The 18,123-nt window shown below is 57.7% G+C and overlaps 2 protein-coding genes across 4 annotated transcripts; one reads left to right on the top strand and one right to left on the bottom strand.

The window, feature by feature from the left end:
• Positions 1-117: 117 nt before the first annotated feature.
• Positions 118-4,525, top strand: PDCL (phosducin like). 3 transcript variants are annotated; one of them, XM_064727962.1, is made up of 5 exons: positions 118-270; positions 799-842; positions 1,131-1,305; positions 1,817-1,998; positions 2,879-4,525. In XM_064727962.1, exons 3-5 carry the CDS (start codon positions 1,137-1,139, stop codon positions 3,428-3,430), a joined length of 903 nt encoding a protein of 300 aa, XP_064584032.1. In that variant the 5' UTR covers positions 118-270; positions 799-842; positions 1,131-1,136; the 3' UTR covers positions 3,431-4,525. The 3 variants fall into 3 exon arrangements, with proteins under 3 accessions (XP_064584032.1, XP_064584034.1, XP_064584033.1); XM_064727964.1 differs by lacking the exon at positions 118-270 and adding an exon at positions 358-376; XM_064727963.1 differs by lacking the exon at positions 118-270 and adding an exon at positions 422-605.
• Positions 4,526-8,012: 3,487 nt separating this feature from the next.
• On the bottom strand, positions 8,013-17,405 carry PTGS1 (prostaglandin-endoperoxide synthase 1). The gene is made up of 11 exons (XM_064727959.1): positions 17,264-17,405; positions 12,673-12,789; positions 12,411-12,551; positions 11,536-11,679; positions 11,001-11,182; positions 10,839-10,922; positions 10,277-10,523; positions 9,726-10,012; positions 8,953-9,100; positions 8,221-8,594; positions 8,013-8,143 (listed from the first exon to the last, which is right to left on the bottom strand). Exons 1-10 carry the CDS (start codon positions 17,370-17,372, stop codon positions 8,239-8,241), a joined length of 1,815 nt encoding a protein of 604 aa, XP_064584029.1. The 5' UTR covers positions 17,373-17,405; the 3' UTR covers positions 8,013-8,143; positions 8,221-8,238.
• Positions 17,406-18,123: the final 718 nt, after the last annotated feature.

The following is an 18,123-nucleotide window of genomic DNA, read 5'->3' on the forward strand; positions in this document are numbered from 1 at the left end:
GCGGTCCGCCGTGCCGGTGCCGGTGCCGTTCCCGTCGCGGGCGGTCCCGCCGGGCCGGTGCCGGTGCGATCCTTGGCGGGCTGTCCCACCGTGCCGGTGCCGGTGCCGTTTCCTGGGCGGGCGGTCCCGCCGGGCCGGTGCCGATCCCGATCCCGTTCCCGTTCCCGTTCCCGTCGCGGGGCGGGGGCAGCGGGGCCGGGCCCGGCTCCTCCCCCGGCCGCCTCCTTCCCGCCGTGCCCCGCGCAGCGGCCCCGGAAGGCGGCGGGAGCGGTGAGGCGGCGGCAGCCGGGCCGGGCCGGGGCAGCGGGGCCGCTTCGCTTCGCTCCGCTCGGGCCGCGCCGCTCGGGCCGGTGCTCCCGGGCCCCCAGAATCCCGGGTCGGGGCGCGGCTCCCGGGCGGGCGAGGGGCGGCGGCGCGGCCCGAGGGAGCCGGGAGGGCGCGGGGCGGGGGCTCGGCCGGCACGGGGAGCAGAGGAGCCGGTTCGCTCCGGGCCCGCGGGGATCACCGGCCCCAGCCAACCCCAGGTGCCGCTCCAGGCCCGGCCCCGCTGCGGGGCGGTCCCGGTAATCCCGGGCCATCTGGCGCTGTAATCGGCTGAATCTGAGGTTAGCTCCTGCGGAGCCCGCGGCGTCCGGCAGGAAAACCGGGAGCCAGGCTGTGTCTGTGGGCTGTAAAACCGGGAGCTGGCCTGAGACCGTGAGCAGGAGAACCGGGAGCCGGGCTGGGCTGGCTGGGACACCACTGCACCATCGAGCGTGAGCCCACAGCAGCTGATCTGATTAAAATTTCTTCTTCCAGGTCTTGGTAGAAATTTGTCTCTGAAAGACTGGAAAGGAATACAGGTCAGAACGCTTTAATTTGCTTAATTACGTTGATAGTTTTTCAGCTCAAATAAATTGTTGTTAAATAATGCAAGTAATAGTCAGTAGCTGGGAATCGGCCTGGTGGAGCTGTCCAGTGAGGCTCTGAGGTTTTAAACTAAGTTTTAAATTGTGACTGACTGCATCGAGGGCTGTTTGAGAGGTGGGCTGTGTTCTCCTGGGGCTAAAAACTGCCCTGAGGAAATAAAGGACCGTCGTGATGCGTGTTTGATCAGAAATGCATCCTCTCTTTTGTTACTTTATTTTTAGAGCATAATGACTACTGCGGATGATAAACTGCTTGGCGAGAAGCTGCAGTATTATTACAGCAGCAGTGAGGGTGAGGATGAAGACAGTGAGAAGGAGGATAAAGAAGGGGAGAGCAGCATTCCTGAAAGTGTGGGCGAGGTGGAGCTCAGCAGCGATGGCAGCGCTATCAACACAGGTATCATCATATCAATATACTTCTTTTGTATATCGCTTGTTGATTGGAAATTTTGTACGTTCTTCTAAAACTCTTTTTTTGAAATTAAATTCCTGGGTTTATGCATATTTGAGTCAGTGGGTGATCAGGTTTTGGATAGAAAGCTGAGACAAGGCTGATTTGTACAATTTGGATGATAATATATCATTATTTTTCTTGTGATGAAAGCCATGCTAACAATCGGGGAACTCTTTTGGGCTGCTGGTTCTATTTCAAGAGCACAGATATTAATCTTTGGGACAATTACAAGAGTAGCCTAGTTAAGTAAATTGTATCCTTCTTGTTAAAAAAGTAGATAGAAACTCAAGGACCATGCGAATGGCAAATTACTTATTTCAATGTTTTGCATAGTTACAAAAATATTTATGACCGGGTCACCGTTTTACTGATTTACAAATTCTTCCTTGATTGTAACCGGTAGGTAAAATGGTATTGTCTTTTTTACACGAAATGTCTCCACACCTGATTGCAGGTCCCAAGGGAGTGATCAACGACTGGCGGAGGTTTAAGCAGCTGGAGACGGAGCAGCGGCAGGAGCAGCGCAGGGAGATGGAGAGGCTCATCAAGAAGCTCTCCATGACCTGCAGGTCTCACCTGGATGAGGAGGCTGAGCAGCAGAGGCAGAAAGAGCTTCAGGAAAAAATCAATGGAAAGGTAGGGTGGCACAAAGGAATTCAAATACCACCTAAGTATTAAAAGTTTTGCTTACCTGTGATAACAAATAAGTGATTTAGCTGCAATACCAAGGAAGTACAAAAGCTTTTTCCAGATTTCTCATCTGTTGATCAAGTCAGCTTCAGGGGATTAATATGAAGAGTTGTGCAGCAAAACTGTGAATGCTGCCTCCCCTGCCCGAAACTAGGAGCCCTTATTAATTTAGTATTTAGTAAGTGGGTGTTGAGAATTCAACTCTGAGCTCCTGAAATTGCAGATATTGGATGTAGTGAACGGTTTTAATCAGCTGAGCTGTTAACTAGCCCTGGGTTGTAGTCAGAGAAGTTGCTAATTTGCAGACATGTCTGTGCCTTCAGGTGATGAAAGCTGTGTGTGCTCTCCTGTATCTTGAGTGATGCAGGCAAGTGAACAGGTATAAAATACATAAAATCCAGTTAATTTCAATTCTACAGGCACAATGGTGCCACAAATGTTCACTGAAAAACTGAACGAAAAGCTGATGAGAAAGAAGCTCATCTGAGGTCAGGCACAGTTTCCAAATGAGCGCTCCTGGCTCAGTGAAAGCACGCGGCCACCATTAACCTGGATTAAAGTGGGAGCATGGAGCAGCCACTTGTGTTATTAGTGCAGCTTGTGGAAACTGGAATACCCAGGGCTGAAATCGCTGCTCCCCCTGGACTTGGTTTCTAATTAGATCAGAATGGAGTGTAATACACAGGGTGCTTGAGCCTTCATGGGCTGCACTTTGCTGTTATTAAAGATGAGTGACCCACATTAATCCTCTTGATTTATGTTCTCATTATGTAAGTGACCCATATAGTGGTGCAGATGTTTTTCAGGAATCTCCGTGTGTTTTCAGATGACTTTACAGGAATACAGCATGATCCACAACGATGAGGATGATGAGGAGTTCTTGCAGCGCTACAGGAAGCAGCGGATGGAGGAGATGAGGCAGCAGTTGTACAGTGGGCAGCAATTCAAGCAGGTGTTTGAGATCACCAGTGGGGAAGCATTTCTGGACACCGTGGACAAGGAGCATAAGAGCACACTGATCATGATCCATATTTATGAAGATGATATCCCTGGCACTGAGTCCCTGAACGGCTGCATGATCTGCCTGGCTGCTGAGTACCCAACGGTGAAATTCTGCAGAGTGAAGAGTTCACTCATTGGTGCCAGCACTCGCTTCACTAACAATGCCCTGCCAGCCCTGCTGGTCTACAAGGCAGGGGAGCTCATTGGCAACTTCGTGCGCATCACCGACCAGCTGGGAGAAGATTTTTTTGCTGTAGACCTGGAGGCTTTTCTGCAGGAGTGTGGTTTGCTGCCAGAAAAAGACCTACTGCTGCTGACTTCTATACATAATCCATCTGCATGTTACAGTGAAGACAGTGATCTGGAAATAGACTGAGCCCTTTATGCCAGGGGCCCGTAGGTGTAGCTGTGCTGTGGGATGTTCTTGTGCTAGGGATTGTTCTCTCTCCTCCTTCATGTGGGTATGTGTTCCTCCCCTTCATGCACTTTGACTTCTGCTCATTAAAAATAACAACACATTCCTAACATTTTCTTAAATTAATTCCATAGCTACAGCTAAAACAGTCTCATTTCTGTGCAATTCAAATGTGTTTTACTTAACACAAAGCTCTAACATGATTCAGTCAGTTTAGGAAATTGTTGCAATGTCTCAGCGTCCTTGCATGTTTCAATTGAGATTTGGCCACCAACTCCCTAAGGCAAGAACTGAGACTGCAAATAAAAGAGTTTTAACATTTAAGACTTACTAATCTGGTGCTGAACTGCACCAGTTAAAAGTGTGAGGTCCCATGTTCCATTCCACAGTTTGCAGTCTCCTTCCTGGGAGTATCTTGTTCTAACAATGGCCTTAAATTTTTGTTCCTTTCTCAGTTACAAATAACAACCCCTGGCTTCATCCTGAAAATTGCTTTTCAGCTGCAGAGAGTTCTTCTTCCCTTAACCTTCCCTGAGACATAAATGCAATTACAGCTCTTAATACATTCTTGGGTTCTAAAACCCATCCTTGGAGTTCATAGTAGTCACTTGATCAGAAAATGAGCTCTGCCTCTTCAGAGAGACTGCCTGCTACAGAGAGCTGCAGTGTGTGTGCTGAACAGCAGCAAGGAGAATCTTGTTGGCAAAATGCAGAATTAGGACTTGAATAACCTCACAATTTCATCCCATGCTAAAATTACTTAAATCAGTGGTAAAGTTCTTTTCTGTCTGCCTTCAGTAGTAGAAGTAGATTATCATTACCTAAATACATGACCCAATGTAGTGCCATGTTTAATGATTAATTTTAATTGAAATTTTTATGTAAAGCACTTTGGAACACCAGGGAGAATTGCAAATGTGTCTGTGGATCCTAATAGGATCTTGATAAGAATGGATCTTGGGCTAGAAAAAAAAAGAATTTCTAACTGTATCTATTTGAACTGTCTTTTAAAAAGTAGTATGAGCAGAAAAATAAATAATCTGTAGTTTAAAATGACTGAGTTGGTACAGATTGTAGCTTTTTAAGGAAACTGGCAGAAATCTAGGTTTTCAAATGTGGTGAGAGATTATTTCTTTTCATCTGAGAATTGCAGAAAAAAACCCCTATGTAAGTTATATGGAATTAAATCATTGAGTGTAGATATCAGCACATTTAAGGAAAATATCAAAGCAACTGTAACTCGTATCCAGGATGAGATTCAGTGAAGTCTGTTGTGCAGACAAGGTGCATTTTAGCATCATCACAAAACCTGTCTTGGAGAGGGGATCAAGGCAGAGCTGTCTGCTTGAGTTGCTTTGAAGTTTTATTTTTATAAAGTGCTTTTTTTTTTTGCCCCCTATGGCAGCAAAACTGTAACAGGATCAAACCCTGCCTGCTGCTCTGTGTCCAGTGGCCTGGAGCAAGGTGACTCCTGGTGAGGAGCCTCCTGTGCTCAGGCAGGGCAGAGGTGGTTTGCAGTGCCAGTAGCAAAAAGGAGAAGAGAAAAGGTGTGAATCCAATTGATCATTGATGTGGAAGAATACAACAAGCAAAGGGAGTGAGGGGAGAGAAGCTGTGCCCTAACCCTGCTGCTCCTCCATGCACAGGCCTCGTGCACAGCTGTGAGCAGGGAGAGGAGGCTGAGCTGGGGAAAAGCTGCTGCTGCTGCTGCTTTTGCCCTTTCTTGAAGCTGAATATTCAAGGAGTTCTATAAATAGGAGTTGAAGAAGCGCTTGTCATGTAGGTGTGCAGCCTCTGGGAAATGTTCTGTTGTGGAAGGAGCGGTGCAGTGCAGGGAGGCAGCCAGGAATGGTGGGTGTTACAGCCCTCACCTGGCTTTGCTCACAGTGAATGGTGTTCCACACAAACAGCAGGGCCTGGGCACGGAATGGGAGGGCACGGGCAGGAATGAAATCCCAGGATGAGCTCAACATGGACATTTAATCGTGGGGCCATCATGGCTGCCAGGCAATGCAGGACAAAATTTAGCTAAGAAAAGATTGCACTGAGTTTTTCTGGCCTCCCATCTGCCTCTTCTTTGTAAAATGTTCAAAATAGGCCTTTGCTGAAAATCCAAACAAGGTTTCCTGTGCAGTCACTGGCCTGATCCTGTGGCAGGGGGGCCTGCTGGGGAGAGCTGAGAGAATCTGGAGACTCCCTCCAAGGAGGGATTGCTTTTCTCCTGCTGCCCAGTGAATCATTGCTGAGGCCACACAGCCCCAGATGCATGTTTTCACTGTTGCTGCAGGAGCCCAGGCAGCCCCATCTCCTGTCCCTGTCCTTCCCCACCGCAGGCAAGCCACAGCTGGGCTCCCCAGAGGCATGTTTAAAAACACAGAGCATCTCCACGAGCTGTGTTTACCAAGAGCTCAAACAGAGGGCACTTCTGGCAGCACTCTCCTCTCCAGAGCACGGCAGGGAGCCCCTGCCATGGTGGGTGATGCTCGTGGCCACACCAGACCCCACCATGTGTGGGTGCAAACGCTGCCTTGATGTGGCTGTACCTTGGTGATTGCGGGAGCAATTTCTGCAACTGCCATGGCTGGAAAACCAGCACAGAAAACAGAAGAGCTCAGCAGTGCTGGGCTGGGGGAGCTCTGTGTGCAGGGCCGTGGGTGCCTGGGCTCCTGGGGGAGATTTCAGTAGCGTGTTGGATGCTGTGCCTGGGGCTGGTACATGCTGCTCCTTCAAAGAAACAATTTCAAAGCTTTTCCTGCTAGCAGGAGGGAGATGCTTTGCTGTCCTGGGCTGGTTGGAAGAGGTGCCAGGCTTGCCAGCGGTGCCTCAGCTGAGCTATCCCAGGGGAACATTCCTGCTGGGTGGCACAGAGCAGCCAGGCCACTCTCCATGTGCCATGGGGAACATTCCTCCTTGGCACAGAGCAGCCAGGCCACTCTCCATGTGCCATGGGGAACATTCCTCCTTGGCACAGAGCAGCCAGGCCACTCTCCATGTGCCATGGGGAACATTCCTCCTTGGGGGCACAGAGCAGCCAGGCCACTCTCCATGTGCCATGGGGAACATTCCTCCTTGGCACAGAGCAGCCAGGCCACTCTCCATGTGCCATGGGGAACATTCCTCCACGAACAGGAGGAATGTGGGGAGCAGCCAGGCCATTGTCGGCTCTCGTGCCGTTATCAGCTGTCCCAAAGCCCCGCTGGCAGCCCCGACAGCCCCGAGCAAACGCAGGATGTTTGTGGTTTAACTGAAGCCAGCCGAGCTTGTGCCTGTCGCCAGATGTCAGGGAAGGATGCTGGGGGCTGGAGCAGCTCCCAGCCGGGGAGGGCGGTCACGAGCACAGCTGGAAGCACAGCTGGAAGCGCTCGGTGCTCGGCGGGCCCGGGAGGGACCGACCGTGTCCTCCTGTGGCGTTGCTCAGCACTCCTGCAGGGCACAGGACTGGGAGCGCTGGGCTGTCCGTGTGCCAGCCCTGCCCAGGGCCAGCCCAGGGCAGCACAGAGCAGGTGAAGCTGCCTGCTGTGCCTTCGGGGTCTGGCTGGCCTCTCTGCCTCCCCACATCCCCATGGAAACTGAAATCCAGATGCTGTCCTGGTAATGCTGTCCCATTTCTGAAGGGTTAGAGAGAGTGGGTGAGAAGGCTCATGCCTTGGGAGTCTCTCCTTGCTATGACATTTTCCTACCACATCCCTGCCAAGGCACCAGCCCTTTAAACCTCCCTTGTTTAGAATTCCTCTAACACCTCCCTGGGAATGCTGCTGGGATGGAGCAGAGGCTCAGGAGTGCTCCCCTCCTCCAGGACAGCAGAGGAAGGAGCTGCAGCTGCATGCTGTCTTACAGACTGTGGCTATTTCATGTCTACAAAACACCCAGGCAGCCAGATTGGTGTGTGGATAGTTTTTATGTGAGAGAAATACACAATGTTGGTCTAAGCAGTGTCACCATGGGATTACAGAATATCCTGAACTGGAAGGGACCCACAAACATCATCGCACTCCAACCCCTGGCCCTGCCCAGGACAACCCCAACAATCCCACCCAAACACTGAATTGTGGCATTTCAGCAGCTGGGGGATGGCCAGAGGGGAGCAAAGTTCAAACTGCCTCAGGACACTCAGAGACCCCCATGGAAGCTCCTAAGGGAGAAGTTGCTCCATTTATTGCTTCAGGTGCAGTCAGCAATGGCCCAGCACAGCGCTGGTGGGCACAGCCACAAATAGAGGAGTTTTTAAAATCATTTATTATTTTAAATGTCCTTTTTCCTGGAGCTTAACCAGGATCTGATGGGGATCAAGGCCAGTGACAGTGGCTGCCAGCTACCACATGGCTGTGCTGGGCAAGGGCTGAGCTCTGTTTGGGGAGGAGGACAGAAGCAGGCTGTGTGTGCTGTGAGGATGTGTGTGCTGAGCTGTTAGTGCAGAGAGGGGTGACGATTCTGGGATGGAAGAGACTCCATCCCTTTGTGTGCACAGAGGTAGCATCTCGCTCTGAGCAGCCCCGGGGTGGCAGCCAGTGGCACGTGCCAGGGTCCAAGCCAGCACGACACGGGAGGCCTGGAGATCTGACCTCAAGCTTCTCTCTGGTCTCCTCCAGGAGAGACTGCTTTGGTTCCTTGTCCCAGCTGTGCACGAGTGCTGGGCAGGCACAGGGGCAGCAGTTCCTGCATCCCCACCATTCGCTGTAGGAAGGAACAGCATCCTCAGCAGCGGGCTGGGAGCCCAGCTCAGCCTGCAGCAGGGCAGGGACAGTCCCTACCTGGGCAGCTCAGCCCTGCTAGAGCTCTGTAGAGGGTCCAGCAGCCCGGGGGCTGCCGTGCTCTGCAGCGTCAGGCACGTGGAACGCCACGTACGGGCACTTCTTCACGTTGAGGCACACGAGCTTCTCCAGGGACGCCGTCTTCACGATCTCAAAGCCGGTTGCTCCACCAAATGTACTGGGTTTCCAGTACTCTGGGGAGCAGATGGGGTTTCCAAAAAGCCCCTTCAGGGAAAATGGAGCTCCGATCTCCACCATGCTTTCCCCAAAAATGCCGTTGGGTTGGGGTTTCTCCAGCAGCAAGCCTGGGTAAAACTCCAGAGCATCAATGTCTCCATACAGCTCTTCCAGCTCTGCTGCCTTCTCTTCCTCTCCTGCACCAAGTGAACATCAGAGTGCTTTAGCAGGAGAATCACACCTGGCAAGGACTGGCCTGGCAGTGGGCAAAGGGAGACTGGCTGCCTTGCAGGCAAGCCTGACTTCCAGGCCAGGGACCCCAGGAGGAGGGACCCCTGAGACCCCTGCATCCCCTGACACCCCTGCATCCCCTGACACCCCTGCATGAGCCCAGCCTGCCCCACTGTGGGGCCACAGCAGGCAGGGCTGGCATGGGCAGGAGCAGCTGCTCCAAGCCCAGTGGCAGAGGGGCAGCTCATGGCCTGGTACTCACCCACGGGCACAGAGCCCCTGCCCTGGCCCAGCAGAGCCCCAGGAGCAGCAGTGCAGCCCTACCTGTCAGCTCCTGGAAGGACTTGTAGGGCTTCATGCCAAACCTTTTCCGGTACTCGTTGAAGGGCTGCAGCCTCAGCTGCCGGGACTCCCTGATGACCCCGACGGCCACGTGCAGGACGTTGGCATTGATGGTCTGTCCCCCCCCGATCTGCAGGGCACACACAAGGAGGGGCACACATCAGGGCAGCACCAGCTCCATCCAGAGGGCCACCACACTAAAGCACCCTGGGCTCATGTTGTGACACCAGCACGTCACTGCAGCAGCGAGAGGAGGGTGGGCAGTGCAAAAATCAACTGTGGAGCAGCTTGGCCAGGCCAGCCCTGCTCCCAGGGCAGGAGAAGTCCTCAATGGGCAGTGACCCAATGAGAAGGATGAGAGAGATTTCAGGCTCACTGGGAGAACCCAAATGCCCAAAGGGGCCTCAGGCTCAGCCTCAGCTGGGCTGCTTGGCACAAGGAGGGTGAGGAAAGGAGCTGCAATCGCTTGGAAGAAAACATCCATGCGATGGCAGCAGAGAACAGTGCCAGGCGCTGCTCCAGCCCCGCGGCTCCGCACCGGGCGGGGACATCCCGGCCTCCACAGGCTCTGGCACCTCCGGAATGTTTACTGCAGAGCAGCAAGGGCCAGCAGCTGGGCTGCCAGGGCCAGCCTCGCCTCGCTGCGGCCGGGGAGGGCTCCTGATGTGCCCATGGGGGCTGCCCTGGGCAGACTCGCTGTGACATGGGCACCACTGCACGTGTGTCCCTCCTGGGAGGGCAGAGCAGGACCTTACCCTTCCTGCTACCTGCTTGGAAAAGGACTCCACCAGCGCCTCCACGCCATAGTCCATGAGCATGGAGGTGTTGTAGAGGAACTGCTTGTAGCTGTACTCTTGTCCCTGGATGATGAAGGAGTCGGGCATCAGCCCGTGCCAGTGGTAGAGCTGGTTGAACTCCACGGCGATGCGGTTCCGGTACTGGAACTGGGACCCAAACAACAGCTCGGGGTCGAACTTGAGGCTCAGGTAGTACCCACTGAGGTGCTGCACGTAGTCCTCAACAACGATCTTAATGGTCTCCCCTGGGCAGCAGAAAAGAAGCAGCTGGCAGCAGCAGGAGCCACCAGCTCTGCATCTGAGATGTCACCCACATCTACCACAGCAGCCACCCACCTCCTCCTGACCATTCTGGATGGACCAAAGCCAATTTTTTTGCTATATGGACCAAACCAAGAGATTCCCAGAACGCTGCCAGAGGAGCTGCCTCAAAGGCAGGTTGGCCATTACCCCCAAAAGAGGCTGGGCAGCGTGGGAGTCCCAGGGGGTGGGACAGGGCAGTTCCTCACCGATGAGGATGAGCCGTGCTGTCTGGAAGAGCTGCTCGTCGCTCCAGGTGGGGTGTTCCCGCTTGAGCAGGTCGCAGACGCGGTTGTGCTCTCGCAGCCAGAGCGTGGCGTAGACGCAGAGCCCCGGCAGCAGCCCGAACACCTCCTGCCCCACGGCCAGCTGCCGCTCCTGGGGCACGCCCGACGGGTACACCATGTGCACCGGGGCCTCGCTGACCGCGGGCGGGTACACCTCGCCATCCACCACCTGGGGACACGGCAGTGACAGGGCACAAAGGGCAGAGGGGACAAAACATCCCAGTAAAACCTGCCCAGCCACGAGCTGCCTCCCTCAGAGCACCACATTGCTCTCCTGCAAGAGGTGAGTGAATGGGAACACCTCCCTCATACAGCCCCAAATGCCTGCTGCCATCTGAGCAGCTGCACCCCAAGGATTGTCCCCTGGCCAGCAGCCACGCAGGGCATCAGGGCTGGGGTCTGCCAGGAGCTGCCAGAGGAACATGGGCTTCAAACAGCCCTGGCTCACTGGGCTGGGATGTGTTTCAGTTGTGCTGGGTGGTACCTGGAATTTCAGCTTCCCATCTCGGAAGAGTCGCAGCTGGTGCTGCCGCTGCAGGTTGTCCCCGTACAAATGCCCCAGGTCCACCTGTGGAGAGAGCAGGGCATCGAGGCTGCTCTGAGAGGCACAGGGACCCCAGCACCCCCTCACTCCTCACACCCTCACCCCGTGTCCCAGAGCCTTGGTGAAGCCACGTCCCATCTTCCCAGATGTCTTGAAGAACTGGTGGGTGAAATGCTGGGCGAAGAAGGCAAACATCATGTTGGTGCCTCGGGGATCAGCCTCAAACTTCTGCCGCAGCAGGAACCTCTCTGCCAGGAGCTGGGGGTCAGGGAGCTGCAGCTTCCCTGCAAAGGATGGAGGCTGAGGGAAGATGCCCAGTGCCCACCCAGCCAGGTACTGGTGCTGTGTGCAGGGCTGCTGGTGGTATCTGCTGCAGCACCAGGCCCAGGCTCCTCTGCACAGAGACCTTGCAGCCCTCTCACACAGGCTGTGACATGTCCCAGCAGCTCAGCCTGAGCTGTCCCAGCAGCAATCCAGATGCCATCAACCTCCTCCTGCAGCAGAGCCAGTCTGGGCACGACAGGGACAGCACGTGGCACTGCCAGTGGTGCTTTGCAGATGTGTCCATGGCAGCCAAAGCCTGGCCATGGCTGGGTGGGAAACACTCGGGGTGTGGGTGCCTGGAGCAGCCACGTACCTTTGGTGCCCATGGGCGTGGGGCAGTCGTCCGGCACGGGCGGCAGCACGCGGGTGTAGTAGCTGACGTTGGCATAGGCCTCCCAGCTGATGTAGCCATAGTCAGAGTTGAAAGTGGGGGGGCTGGGGATGAGATTGGCACGAACTGAAAGGAGAGAGGGGGATCACCAGTGTGGGGATGGAGGCAGCAACCCACAGGCTCTGCCCCTGGTGCCTGCCCGGCTGCTCTGTGCTGCCACGCAGCTCCTGGCACCCCAAAAACCAGAAAGGTACCAGCAATGGAGGCATGTGGGTGTCCTGGGCTTTGCTCCGAGCCTTTTAAAGGCTGCAATTCCCTGCAGGAAAGGAGGGCTTGTGCTAATGTGCTAAGTGGAGTCTTGGATGATGGATGAGATGACAAACCCTCAGAAATGGTGAAGCCAACAGCCGGAGCCTCGCAAGCGTGTCGCTACGGCTCCAAGAGCTGGAACCTAAATATTTATGCAAAGTGATGAATATGGGGACATGAGTAACAAGGGCCATATTTCCATGGGCTGCTTTCTGTGCAGCTGTGAAACAGCTCCTTGGCCTAGGGAGTGCAGCATGCCAAGAACTGCCCGTGTTTTCCAGCCAGCTGGCAGCTTGGCACCGTGCTGGGGACCCCCTACACCCCACTGCAGCCTGGCTGGCAGCTCCCCTGGGCACAGTGACAGTGTCACAGGGTGATGGAAGGACAGGGTGACAACCTTCTGGGTCTCCTGCTGAGATGACTCAAGCCCAATGCCCACCCTGCTCACAGGAGCTGCTCAGCATCGCTGCAGCCCTGCTATCCCAACCCACACATCTGTGCATGCCAGGGGGTCCTGCTGAACCCCAAGACCCTCTCCAAGCCCTCACCTGTCAGCACGAGCCTCATGAGCGTGTCCCTGATGAAGGTGCTGTTGATAATGTCCCAAAACCACTTGAAGTGGGTCAGGATGAAGTGGTAGAAGGCAGGACTGGGCTTCAGCAGGTTGTGGAGACGTGTCCAGAACTCAGCTGGGGGGAACAGAGCAGTCACTCTCCCTGCTGAGGAGCCAGCCCACCCGGAGCAGTGGGTGCTGTGCGCACAGGGCTGCCCTGGCAGGCACGGGTGGCAGACGCTGGGACAGGGACTCACGGGAGGTGCAGTTGGGCCCGTAGTACCCGGTGCGGGTGCAGTCGCACTCGTATCCTCCCAGGCCGACCCTCACACACACCCCTTGGTTCTGGCAGGGGAAATAGCAACAGGGATTCACTGCAGCAGAGAGAGAGAGAGAGAGACATCAGCATCCAGCCAGCACATCCCTGCATCCACTGGCTGCCTGCTCCTCCAGGGGGGACAGTGCCTCGGAGCCAGCCCAGCGGGCCCAGCCCTGCCCTGCTGGGGTGTCTCCCCGTGCCTGGGGGGCTGCTGTGCCCCCGGAGCCCCAGCTCGGGCTAAAGCCGTGCCAACAGCCGCTAACAGCGCTAGTAACAACAGCCATTGTCAGGGCCGTTTGCTTTGGCAGGGCCCCTCGGCCCCGCCGCCCCCAGCGGATGGAAAGGGCCTCTCACGGCTCACTCCCGCTCCCGCCCGGCCCCTTCCTCCACCACCTTCGTGCCCAGCCTGCAGGGACGAGATAAGGCCCCTTGCAGCCCTTCCCAGGCTGTGGGGTGACGTGGGACAGGGAGACCCCCTGGCACAGAGCAGCTCCCACACTGAGCAGCTCCATCCCCTCCGAGCCTCTCCGGGCTGTCCTGGAGCAGGAAGATCCTTGTAACTCCACCATCCTCAGCCCCTCCAAGAGCAGCAAACCTCAGGGGATGGAGAAACACAGTCCAGGGTGGCCAGAGGCTCCTCTGCCTTCCATCAGCCGAAGGAGTGCTCTGGAAATTGGGATGCTCTCTGTCACAGCAGCCTCCTGAAATCCTCACCAGCGACATTCTCAACTCACCAAGCCAGGTCTGCACAGAGCCTTTGTGCCAGGAGGGAAGTGCCTAAAGCCCAGAGCTGGCTGCACATCCAGCTTTGTGTGCTGAGGCCACCAGCCCCACCAGGGCACACAGCACTCATGGACAAGGTGCCACCAACACAACACAGTGCCCAGCTCTGCAGGAACGGGGGACAGACAGCACATCCTGAGTGCTGAAGAGACTGACAGCCACTGCCAGTGTGCCCAGTGCCACAGCTGATGGAGGAAGGTCTCCTGAGCCCATCACAGCCACTGCCAGTGTGCCCAGCGCCACAGCTGATGGAGGAAGGGCTCCTGAGCCCATCAGCTGCTCCATGTGGCTCGTGAGCTCACCAGATCCCTGCCAGGCCTGCTTCAGGTTCTTCTGGAACTTGGGAACATTGCTGGGGTGGTGGGATGGGCATGCAGAACAGAAACCACATTTTTTCCATAGGAAATTGCAGCTAAAAATTAACATCTTAGGAAAATAAAGGTAATTTTGTGAGGTTGCTCAGTGTCCCAGCAGGCACATGCTCGGGGCAGGGCAGGGAGCCTGGGGCTCAGCCTGCAGCTCTGCCGGGCTGTGCTCAGCCCTGTGGTCCCAAATCCCTCCCAACACAGGGCCCGACTTGCAAAGACGTGCTCAGCTCCCAGCACTTCCATCAGGCTCCCTTTCATCTTGGATCTTTTCATGTCTCCAGACGGGAGGCAGCAGGCAGGATCTTATTTATCTCAGACAAATTAAGGTCAGACCACCCGTTCAGATTTTTGCAAGATGGGAATTTTTGGAAAGGGGGAGGTGTTGCAGCGCAGCTGGAGCATCCTCTGGGCTATTCCCACGCCGGTAGCTCCACACTCGGCTCTGCTGCAGGCCCGGTGAGAGCCCCGATGAGCAGCCCCGTGCCGTGCCCGCCGCAGCCCGGGGGAAGCTCCTGTGGGCTGCGAGGATGCTCCGGCACAGCCGGTCGAGTCCTGCCCCGTGTCTCCAGCTGATATGGGGAGTCAGGAGAAGTTCGCTCGGCCGGGGCCCTCCTCCGAGGCGGGTTTGGCAGCGAGCCGTGCCGTGCCGTGCTGGGCCGGGCCGGGCCGCGCCTCTCACGGTTCATTGCAGTGTCAGCGCCGGGTCCCCGAGGCGGGGTGGGAGCAGCGTGTTCCAGCCAAAAGGGTGGGAAGGGGCTGGAGCGTGTCCTGGCCCGCGACACCAGCCCCATCACATCCTGAGGAGCCTCCCTGCGCTGCAGCTCCGTGCTCTCCACACCCCGGCCAGGAATCCTGCGCTGGCCGTGCCAGGACGGCTCCAGGTGTGGGAAAGGCGCTGCAGCCCCTCCGTGCCGGCAGGGCCGGTGCTCTCGCTCCATCACCTATGAAAAATGCCACATTTGGGGACGACATCCGTTCCACAGACCGCTGCCAAAGCAACCTGGGGTGAATCATGGCCAGGACGGAGCCGGGCTCGCTTCATGGGACATGGCAGCGCCGCCGCAGGCTTTGGAGACCATGGATGCTTACGCACTTGTTTGTCTGATCCTGGAAGGTTTCTCGGGCCCACGAACTATTCACAGCACACACACCACAGCCAGATTGTCATCTGCAACCACTTCTGGCAGCACCGTGAGCGGGAGCAGCGTGCCAGGCCCACAGCTGTGCTCCACGTGGGCTCAGCGAGCCTCCCCCTGCACCTGAGGCAGGCAGCCTGCCCGGGGTGGGCTGGAGGGGTGACACAGCCCCGGGGCTCTCTGGCTTCACTCTGCAGCCCAGGCTGGCCCTCTGTGAGCCCCACTGCAGAGGGGATGTGCTCGGAGGAGGCACAGACAACGGGCAATGGGAACAGCCATGAAAGCAAAGCAGCTCTGCCAGAGGTGCCCCCCTGCCTCCACACAGCAGGGCCTGTGCCCCACCTGCCCCATGGCTGGGGCTCGGGCACACGGCAGTGTTGGGGTGCTGCCACTGCTCCTGTCTGGCAGCCTGAGTTGTGCAATGGCTGCTCAGGGGACAGTCAGGTTTACTTTGCAAGAATGCTTGAACAAAACTACACCCCTGAAGGCAAGTTAGCAGCCAAAGGCAATATCTGCAGGGAAAACTGAGAAACACCTTGGGACCAGCCTGGCTCTGCTCACAGCCAGAGGAAAAGTCTACAGAGAACAAACACCATGGCTCAGAGCCAAGGTGCAGCCAGTGAGGAGTCAAGTAGAGTGCTCTGAGCAGCAAATATCAAGTGAGCAGGAGATCCCAGCCTCAGCCCAACATCCTGTTATTTGGTCTTCAAGAGCAGATCCGAGGACTAGATTAGGGCTGTGGTACTCCTGGTAGAACGCTGGGGAGGAGCAGAGCCCAGACACTCTGCTGACAGCACCCCGGGGCACAGCACAGTTTCCCTAATTTCTCAATCAGATATCTCCCTCGCTAATTAAGGCTTGGAAAAAAGCCGTCTTTTCCTGTACATCATGTATTGCAGGTATTTATTTTTCCCCCACATAATGAAATGTGCTTTGATCGTGCTGTGCAGCAGCCAGCTCCAGGGCTGCTCCATTCCAGGGCTGCATCTGTCCCAGCTGCTTCAGGCACGTGGGTCCTCAGCACGTCCCCAGGCCCTGTCCTGTGGTCAGCAGGACACACAGATGCTGGCCCAGCTGTCCTCAGCTCCAGAGGAACTTCTCAGGAAGATAAAACACATGTAAAGAGATCCCAAGCTGGAGAAGGAGCAGAGCAGAGGCTGTCCCTTGCCTGTCCCCAGCACCTGTGGTCCAGCCCAGCCAGTGACAGCCAGGTCCATCCCCTGGGGACTCTCCTTTCAGCAGATGGGGCTGATGTGCCCTGCAGTGGGGTGCCTGCCACCTCCCCAGCCACGCTGGGGTCACTCAGCATTGGGGTCACCCAGCCCCGCTGTTTCTGGTGGCTGGAGCTGTCACATTCTGCTGGGTCACACCCCAGCTCCTGGAGTCCCCTGCAGAGCTGGCCATGGGTTTGAGAAAGGGTTTAATTTAACCACAGGCTCCATGGGTGCCTGCCATAGCCAGCATTATTCCTCAGCATCCCCTGGTGTGCCTGCGGCTGGGCAGCACGTGGTGCTGGGAAGGAGACGATGGCTGAGGCCACCAGAGCCACCCCTGGTGCCCCCAGCCCTCCATCCTCGCTCCCAGCTGCAGTGTCACCGGGTGTGCGTTTGGGGACAGCGGCAGGGCCCTGCCTGCCGGCACGCACGGGCAATGTCCCCTCTCCTTGGGGAAGCCCCGTCCCGGACCGGAGGCTGCAGGAAGCGGCCGGGGCTGCCCCTCGGCCCCCAGCGAGGCCGGCCCGGGGTGCCGCGGTCTTGGCGGGGCTCCAGCCCTGCCGTGCGTCCCCGGCCGCCTCGGGCCGGCGGTGTCCCCCGGGCCCTGCGTGTGGTCGCTGCGGGAGGCGGACGGGGGAAGTTTGTTCCACCCGGGCGCTTCTGCTGCCAGCCGGGCGTGACGGGCCGAACCCTGCGGGCCCCCTGACCCGGGCGGTGGTCGTGGGGCTCCTCCAGCCGCCCCTGCCCACCCTGCCTGCCCTCTGCCCCGGACACGGGGGGCACCGGCGGGAGAGGACGAGCCGGGGGCGGCGAGTGCGATCCCGCCGGGACCCGCCGGACCGCGGCCCGGTCCCGCAGCGCTCCCCGCTTCCCCGGGACTCCCGGTACCGGACCCAGCCGGACCAGGTCCCCTCGCCCCCCCGGTGCCGCATGTCCCCTGTTCGGGATGTCGCCGCTCCACCGGTACCGACTCCCCCGCGCCTCCCTCCGTCCCTCCCTCCCTCCCGGTGCGGTCCCGCCCCGCGTACCGGAGCCGGTGCCGGCGGCGCTCCCGGCGGCGCAGAGCAGCACGGCGTGGGCGAGCAGCAGCCGAAGCCCCGCGGCCGGCGGGGCCCGGGCCCGGCACCCACCGCCCATGGCGAGAGGCAGCTCCGCCGCGTCCCGCGTCGCGCCCGGCGCGGCCCCGCCGCCCCCGCCCCCGCCGCGCTGCCGCCCGCCCCCGACGGGACGGGACGGGACGGGGCCGCCTCCGACAGCCCGGGACTGCCCCGGCTGCGCTCCCCTCCCCTGGCCCGCTTGGCCTCCCCTGCATCCCCAGCCGTGCCCGGTCCGCGTCTCTCCCAGGAACCCCGGGTTCCCTCGTTTCCCTCCCCGTCCCCACCTACCCGAACATCTCCATACCCAGCTCCTGGTTCCCACTTCCCGCTGCATCCCCACGCCCACGCCCTTGTTCCCACGTCCCCCTGCATCCCAATTCCACATCCCAGGTCCCCCAGGACCCCATGATTCCCCCTGAACTCCTTGGCCTGGCTCTGCTCCTCCGAGTGGCCGCAGGAGGCTGCCCAGGCAGTGCTGCCCGGCTGTGCCCGGAGCCCGGCTGCCCGCAGCCGCCAGCGGCCAGAAAAGCTGAGTTTATCGGTTCAGCCATCGCTGGGTGTTTCCTCCAGGGTGCTTTGTTATCAGCACCAGCCTCTGGAACCGGACAGGACTCGGCCAGCCCGGCCCGGGCAGGCAGCAGCCACCGCACAGGAATCGAGTGGGGCTGGGAGAGGCTCTGCATGGCTCTGGGGTAGGCGGGGGCACGGTGAGCTGCACACCCGGCTGGGATGTCCCAGACTGGTGGAACCCAGAGCTCGGAGCCTGCTGAGCTCTCAGCGGCAGAGACCCC

The sequence above is a fragment of the Zonotrichia leucophrys genome, chromosome 17 (assembly GCF_028769735.1).
Source record: "Zonotrichia leucophrys gambelii isolate GWCS_2022_RI chromosome 17, RI_Zleu_2.0, whole genome shotgun sequence".
Classification (NCBI taxonomy): Eukaryota; Metazoa; Chordata; class Aves; order Passeriformes; family Passerellidae; genus Zonotrichia; species Zonotrichia leucophrys.

What these genes read in the sequence shown, in the direction of transcription:
- PTGS1 (XM_064727959.1), bottom strand. Translation starts at nt 17,372, where the DNA reads ATGGGCGGTGGGTGCCGGGCCCGGGCCCCGCCGGCCGCGGGGCTTCGG. An exon ending in CGGGCCCAACTGCACCTCCC is followed by an intron (nt 12,552 to 12,672) that starts GTGAGTCCCTGT and finishes TGTTCCCCCCAG; the next exon opens with CTGAGTTCTGGACACGTCTC. An exon ending in GTCCTTCCAGGAGCTGACAG is followed by an intron (nt 8,595 to 8,952) that starts GTAGGGCTGCAC and finishes CACTTGGTGCAG; the next exon opens with GAGAGGAAGAGAAGGCAGCA.
- PDCL (XM_064727962.1), top strand. Translation starts at nt 1,137, where the DNA reads ATGACTACTGCGGATGATAAACTGCTTGGCGAGAAGCTGCAGTATTAT. An exon ending in TGGCAGCGCTATCAACACAG is followed by an intron (nt 1,306 to 1,816) that starts GTATCATCATAT and finishes ACCTGATTGCAG; the next exon opens with GTCCCAAGGGAGTGATCAAC. An exon ending in AGGAAAAAATCAATGGAAAG is followed by an intron (nt 1,999 to 2,878) that starts GTAGGGTGGCAC and finishes GTGTGTTTTCAG; the next exon opens with ATGACTTTACAGGAATACAG.